This window comes from Apium graveolens, chromosome 5, assembly GCF_009905375.1.
Source record: "Apium graveolens cultivar Ventura chromosome 5, ASM990537v1, whole genome shotgun sequence".
NCBI lineage: Eukaryota > Viridiplantae > Streptophyta > Magnoliopsida > Apiales > Apiaceae > Apium > Apium graveolens.
This window is the reverse complement of record NC_133651.1, coordinates 127,320,179-127,328,012: the sequence shown is the minus strand read 5'-3', so window position 1 is coordinate 127,328,012 and position 7,834 is coordinate 127,320,179. Positions and strand designations below refer to the sequence as shown.

Here is a 7,834-nt window from a genome sequence, read left to right as displayed (position 1 = left end):
CTATATAATGTCTATTTCCAACTAGTCCTTGGTCAATCTCTAACGGGATTGATTCCAATTTTCTCAACTCAATGTTAAACCACAATATGAAAATTGAATAAAAGTAGAGTGACATTTAATAAAATTCCATCAACTATATTCTGCTAAACATAAACAACTCAATATTTATTACATAAAACACCAAAATACAAACTCCCACTAAACCAAAGTATCACATAAGGTAACACTCAGATGAGCAGTATGCTCGTGAAAAACCTTAGGTGTTAACGCCTTAGTGAGCGGATCCGCAATCATGGAGTTAGTGCCAATGTGTTCTATCAAAATCTGTCAACTCTGAATCTTTTCTTTAACAACTAGGAACTTAATATCTATATGTTTTGCATCTGTAGTGCTCCAATTGTTGTTTGAATACTCCACCGCTGATTTATTATCACAAAATATCTTTAGTGGTCTTTTAACACCATCAAGAATACGCAAACCAGTGACAAAGTTTCGCAGCCATAAAGCTTGATTGGATGCCACAAAACATGCTATATATTCTGCAGCCATGGTGGATGAAGTTATGAGCGTCTGTTTGGCAGACCTCCATGAAATCGCTCCACCAGTCAGTAAATAATCATAGCCCGAAGTAGATTTTCTTTCATTTTTGCATCCTCCAAAGTCAGAATCTGAATATCCAATGATTTCTAAATGATCTGATTTCCTGTATGTGAGCATATAGTCTTTTGTTTTCTTCAAATACCGTAAGACTCGTTTCACTGCTTTCCATTGCACCATTCCCGGATTACTCAAATATCTTCCCAACATTCCAACAATGAATGCTATGTCAGGACGAGTACAAACTTGAGCATACATTAGGCTTCCCACTGTCGATGCATATGGTATTCTTTGCATTTCCCTTATCTCAAGTTCATTCTTGTGACACTGTTTGAGACTAAATTTGTCTCCCTTAGACACGGGTGTATCCATTGGTGCACAATCTTTCATGCCATACCTTTCCAGGATCTTTTCGATATAGCTCTTTTGTGACAATCCAAGAATACCTCGAGAGCGATCTCGATATATCTGAATTCATAATACAAAAGAGGCGTTACCAAGGTCCTTCATCTCAAATTTACTAGTGAGAAATTTCTTGGTATTGTGCAATAAGCCTATATCTTAGTAGTAAGTAAGATGTCATCAACATATAAGTGAAGAAAGATAGATTTGCTCACACTGAACTTGTGATATACACAATGTTCCACCAAGTTCACTTCGAAACCATATGATGTGATTACATGATGAAATTTGTGATACCATTCATGAGAAGCCTGCCTGAGACCATAGATGGACTTCTTTAATTTGCAACCCACAGTCTTTGGATCTCCAATGACAAAGTTTTCTGGTTGCACCATTTAATTATCTCGCCAATATTTCCATTGAGAAACGCCATCTTTACGTCCATTTGATGTAGCTCTAGATCATAATGAGCCACAAGTGGCATAAAAATTCTAAATGAGTCTTTCGTGGAAACCGGAGAGAAAGTCTCATTGTAGTCGATACCTTTCTTTTGAGTGAATCCTTTAGTGACTAGACGAGCCTTATATCTTTCGATGTTACCACTCGAATCCCTTTTGGTTTTAAATACCCATTTGCAACCAATAGGTTTTGAGCCTTTAGGAAACTCGACAAGATCCCAAACATCATTGTCTTTCATGGATTGCATCTCTTCATTCATGGCATCAATCCACTTTTGAGAGTTAGGATTCTGCATGGCTTGTTGAAGATTTACAATATCATCTTCCCCAATGTCAATTCCATCTTCATGTTCTTGTAGAAAAATAACAGTATCATCTGAAATTGCGCTCTTTCGCTCTCTAGTGAATCTCCTTAGTGGCACTTGTGATTCATGAGGTTGTTGAGTTTGCTCAATTGGTTCCTCATGGGGAATTTCAGTGTTGTCTTGAACCGGAGGGCCTTGAACAATGATAGGTATTATAATCTGATCATTGCTCTCGGAAGAGCCATAAATGGGATCATGACTATCTTCTTCAAAGACAATACTTTTACCTATATCTTCCCTCTCAAAATCAACATCCTCAAAAAATCTTGCATTATTAGTCTCAAAGAAGGATCTAGTAGCGGGATCATAAAATTTAAATCCGCGAGTACGTTCTGGATACCCAACAAAATAGCAACTGACCGTCCTAGGGTCCAGTTTCTTTTCATTTGACCTATATGGCCTTGCCTCAGCTGGACAACCCCAAACATGTAAATGCTTAATACTAAGTATTTTTTTAGTCCAAAGTCTGTAAGGAGTTTCGGCCACTGCTTTAGTTGGAACCCGGTTAAGGATATAAATTGTAGTCTTTAGTGCATCTCCTCAAAGTGATTCAGGCAGGAAGAATGACTTATCATACTTCTCACTGTATCTTTAAGAGTACGGTTTCGCCTCTCAGCAACACCATTCATATTTGGTTTTCCTGGCACAGTGTACTGAGGGACAATTTCACAGTCCTTTAGGAAGTTAGCAAAGGGTCCTGGACGTTGCTCACCTGATCCATCATATCTACCGTAGTATTCACCACCACGATCAGATCTGACAACTTTAATACTATTGTTTAGCTGAAGTTCAACTTCAGCTTTATACTCTTTAAATACGTCCAGAGCTTGTGACTTCTCATGTATCAAGTATAGGTAACCATACCTAGAGTAATTATCTATGAACGTGATAAAATACCGTTGACCGTTCCAAGAGGCCGTAGGGAATGGTCCATATATATCGATATGAATCAGTTCCAAGACACTTGTAGCTCTATTGCCACCTAACTTTCTCGAGTTTGTTTGTTTTTCCTTAGTGCATTCAACACAGACTTGAAAGTCACTTAAATCTAAGGGATCAAGAATTTTATCATTTACAAGCCACTGAATTCCCTGTTTAGAGATATGACCTAATCGCTTGTGCCCCAACATAGCAGAATTCTCAGTTAACTTACGCTTTGTACATCTTGCACTTGAGTGCAAAATTTCATTATTAAAAGCAACAGTATCAAGTATATAAAGATTATCAATCAAAGAACCGGTGGCAACCACATTTGAATTTGAAGAGAAACACACTTTATTATTTCAAAAGAACAAGTGTAGCCATATTTGTCCAAACAGGAAATAGAAATAAGACGGCGCAATAAATGTCTCAAATAAATCCAAATAAACACCAGTTTTTAATAATAATCTAAATGTTCCAACAGCTTCAACTGAAACTTTATTGTCGTCGCCCACATAGATGAATCTTTCGTCATCAATCACGGTCGGCTCCACAGGCAACCCTGCATTGATACACTTATGTGAGTAGTAGCACCAGAATCTACCCACCAAGTATCCTTAGGTACAGAAACCAAATTAACTTCAGAACAAACAAAGATAGAAGTCTTACCCTTCTTCACACGCCAAGCAGCATATTTGGAACACTCTTTCTTCATGTGTCCAACCTTTTTACAAAAGTAGCAGGTTGTTCCCTTATCATGCTTCTCTTGCAACTGATGCTTGGATTTTCCACTTGCAATATTTTTACCTCTATTTCTCTTCTTATCATGAGAGCTTGATGCCAAGTGAGCACTCTCAGTCTTCTCTCGCAAAACCCTCTCTTCCTCTTGCACACAGTGTGAAATGAGCTCATTAAGAGTCCATTTTTCCTTTTGAGTATTATAACTCACCACAAAGTGTCTAAATTGAGGAGGAAGAGAAATAAGAACCAAGTGAACAAGTAACTCATCCGAAGGTTCTAACTTGAGTTCCTTGAGTTTGCCAGCAAGATTAGACATCCCAATGATATACTCCCTTATGTTCCCCTTTCTATTATACTTCATGGTCACGAGTTTTGACAGAAGATTACCCGTTTATGCTTTCTCATCCTTAGCAAAATATTGCTCAATCTCGGAAAGGAACTTATTGGCACTTGTGCTCTCAGCAATAGAGCCCCGAAAGCCAGTTGAAATCGTTCGCTTCATGATCGCCAGACACATGCGATTAGAGCGTTCCTATTTCTCAATTTGATCCGTTTTAGGATCATCCGTAGTGGGAGCTGGTTGCTCTTTCCTTAGCGCAAGGTCAAGATCCATACACCCAAGAACGATTTCAACATTCTCTTTCCAGGTGACATAGTTTGTCCCATTCAACATTGGAATTATGCTCAATTGAGCGAAAGCAGAATTAACTGAAGCAATAACTGTAATAGAAAACAAATGTACAACATAATGCTCAAAACTAGTATATACAATAATGTGATAAATTTTAAATATTGGCAACACCATCACAAGATACCTAGTGCAACATTAAATTTTAGTCTTTGGACAGAAATTTTAATTTGCAATTGGTACTCTCCACGCAATAATCAAGTATTAACAATTAATTTCTGTTAAATAATATACCTTTCTTTGGACCGACTTATTGTTCACATGATAAACTTAATTTAATTACATACTTATTATCACGAGAATATATAAATTTTGGTCAAACGTTACCTTCCTTTGGGCCACTTTGGCGACATATTGTTTCAATCAATTAATTAAAAAATATTTGACCACCTAAATTAATAGGTTAATAATAATTTCCCAATAAAAAAATAATAACTCACAAGCACATATTTTCTTTATTTACGACGTACTAACCGAAATTATGTAAACATCGTAAAGTATGTTTAGATAATAGTAAAATAAAAAAATATGAGTAAATTGGTTTACTTGAGCCAAGCCGCACAATTTTATATTAATCTAAAGAACAAAAAAAATGATAAAAGATTTTAACTAAAATCGTATTCATGGGTCCTAAATCAGTGTCGCAGCCACATGACATGATTTGGCTACCAAAACAAAGACATAAACATAAATAATGATTCTACAGCAATATGCAGAATCTTTATTTCATCATAACACAAAACAAGACATCCTGACTTAAACTAAAATAAAAGGCGGCCAATTTAGTCTACTTAAACAACCAAAGAAAAACTAGACTTATAGGCCTGAATCCACAGAACGATCCTGTGCTATAATATTAATAAACCAAATACATGATCACAAGCAATCAACCAACATAATCATGGCAGCGCAGAAAAAAATTACGCATCAAACTGTATCCAAATTTATTGATATAGCGTTATCACCGAAAATCAAAAGTGAATTCCGAATAATAGATATGAAGTAGGCTCTGTTACCAATTGATAGAATTTAATATTCTATAAACATGTAATTCTCTGAAATAGAGACAAGGACCGTAATCATCATATCTAACTATCGAGATTAAACCGAAGGCGGAAGCGTACCTGAATCCATAAGGCTATATTGTAACGATTTCTGAATCTGAATAATATTCTTGATTATTGTCTTCCTCAACCAAGTACTCCTTAGGTTTCTCAATAGCTCTCTCTCATGGGTAAAAGATAAGCCGTTACGTGTACTTGTTATATTGGGGACTATAACCCTTTTATATACCACCTAATTAAATCTCCAATTATAATTTAATTGGGCCTGTTATTATGTATCAACTTATTAGGTCCATACAATATATTAAAATCTAATTGAATTTTTTTATTTGATCACTTAATTTAACCCAATATAATAAATAGCAAATATAATTGATATATTTATATGTAGCCCATAAAATAAATATTATTATTAAAATAATAATAACATATTAGAGTTTCAAAATTTGTCCAAGCCGTAGGAATGATGAAAACCGTAACTCCTTGATTTATAGCTAAACATATAGCTTGAAGATATGAGATTGGTAAACTTAGTTCTTAGAAATCTTGAGTTACCTTTTTCAGGTTGATTCTAAAGCACAAATTGCGCAACTGGAAAATAGATGTAGTATGTTGGAAAGTGGAGAAGTTTCTTCTGAGCATGTGAGGGAAGAGTATGAATGGCTTGACAAATCTACTTGAGATATGTACGGGACCATTCTTATTGTGGGTGGATTTGATGGTTCTTCATGGTTGGCAAATTGAAATTCCTATTGTCCTTTCCGTGATATAATGACATCTCTTTGCCCAATGACCACTCGACGATCCTATTCGTCAACAGCAAAGTTGGGCGATGAACTATATATAATTGGGGGTATGGATGGAGGTGACATCTGGTATGACACAGGTATTATTCATTAATTTTAGTATGTTTTGTTTGAGAAATTCCAGAGTCCCTCTTTCCACATGGTTATACTATGGTAGTATCTTTTTTGTAGTTGAGTCATACAACCTACCAAGTGATCGGTGGGTAAGTCGACCATCACTAAATAAGAAGAAAGGGAGCCTAGCAGGGGTATATTTAAGTAATAAGATTTTTGCAATTGGTGGTGGAAATGGAGCCGATTGCTTTTCGGAAGTTGAAATGTATGATCCAAACATTGGAAGCTGGATATTAACGTGACTGAGTTTCTACATTTGTATCTAACAAAACAAAAGGTTTTTATTTGATTTGGCCCTATATCTTATTCTGTATATCATCATTGATTTCTAAGCAACCTTAACGAATTGGTTTGAAGTTGTGCATGTAAGACTATAAGAATATTGCATTATTATTTTCCTGTTATAGCTACAATTTTCGGTAAGCACGTTATTAGCTATGTGTTATAATCTTCAACATTGTATTAGTTAATAACTTGTATGCGGATGCTAAATTAGCTGATTCTGGATAACTTGTATGTACTGCATTTACCATATTAATACCTTTCTATAGAATCGTTACATAAGGCCACACCGCGACAGGATCGAAGTTGGTAGTCTTCTCTTGATTTTACTCCAAATTAACACACTTGTATTGACTGCAAGAGTTAATTCTAACTTCAGTAATTGGTCAACTACGAGCTGTTTTTAAAAGTAAGAGTTGTCAGTGCATATGAATCAGGTTATAAATATTTAGTTAACTATGGGAACTGAAAAGTACTGACCTGGATCAGTTGTCTATACTAAACAATAATAAACAAACATGAGTATAATTATTTGTAATTTGGTTCAACCATAATGATTATTTTAGTTAGGGTTGGGTTATAAGCTAAGCTAGTATATATTAACAACAAGGTATGGGTTTTGAATAAGGAATCGGGTTAAATTGGTATGAGATTGTGGAATCATTCCTGGTTCGGTGCTGGAATGAAATCTTTATAATCTGAATATTTTTTATTCATTGACGGGTTCAAACCTTAATATATTGCATATGCAAATTTAAGTTATTATACAACTTACAAACCAAAAAATTAAATATAAGTAATTAAAATTTTAAAATTTTAAAATATCAATATTAATTTATAATTTTTAAAATAAATAAAATAAAATATTACTAATTAGTATAAAATAAAAATTAAGAACTTATATAAGATTAAACATGATGACATTTAAGATATATGTTTTAAGATTGGAAATTTAATTTGATATCCCATACCCCTTTTTGAAATATACGTAATCTGATACCAGAATGAACCGAACCAAATAGATTGATGATTTATGTCTGCATTACAGCACTGTTGAAAGATTTGATCCTCGGGAACATTCATGGGTTGGAGTCAGGAATATGAGCACGAAGAGGACTTGCCATTCGGTTGTTGTCCTTGATGAAAAGCTGTAAGTTCACTTATTTTTATTACTACCTGGCAAATTGCAAGATGCTGACTTGCATGAGAATCTAATTTCCTACTTGACAAATACCCTTCTCTTAAAACATGGGAGTTACAGCGAATAATTTTTAGCTTGAAAGAATCTTATATAACTTTTGCGTGTATGTTATCATTTTGGATCCTGCTATGATTCCCTAAACTCCGTTTTAAATTTCTGTGTAAAGATTATAATAAAACAACTCTTTGCAGATAT

General features: G+C 34.8%; 1 protein-coding gene across 1 annotated transcript; it reads right to left on the bottom strand.

Annotated features, from left to right (window-relative positions):
- Nucleotides 1-327: 327 nt before the first annotated feature.
- Nucleotides 328-969, bottom strand: LOC141660372 (secreted RxLR effector protein 161-like). Its single transcript, XM_074467352.1, has one exon. It carries the CDS (start codon nucleotides 967-969, stop codon nucleotides 328-330), a length of 642 nt encoding a protein of 213 aa, XP_074323453.1.
- Nucleotides 970-7,834: the final 6,865 nt, after the last annotated feature.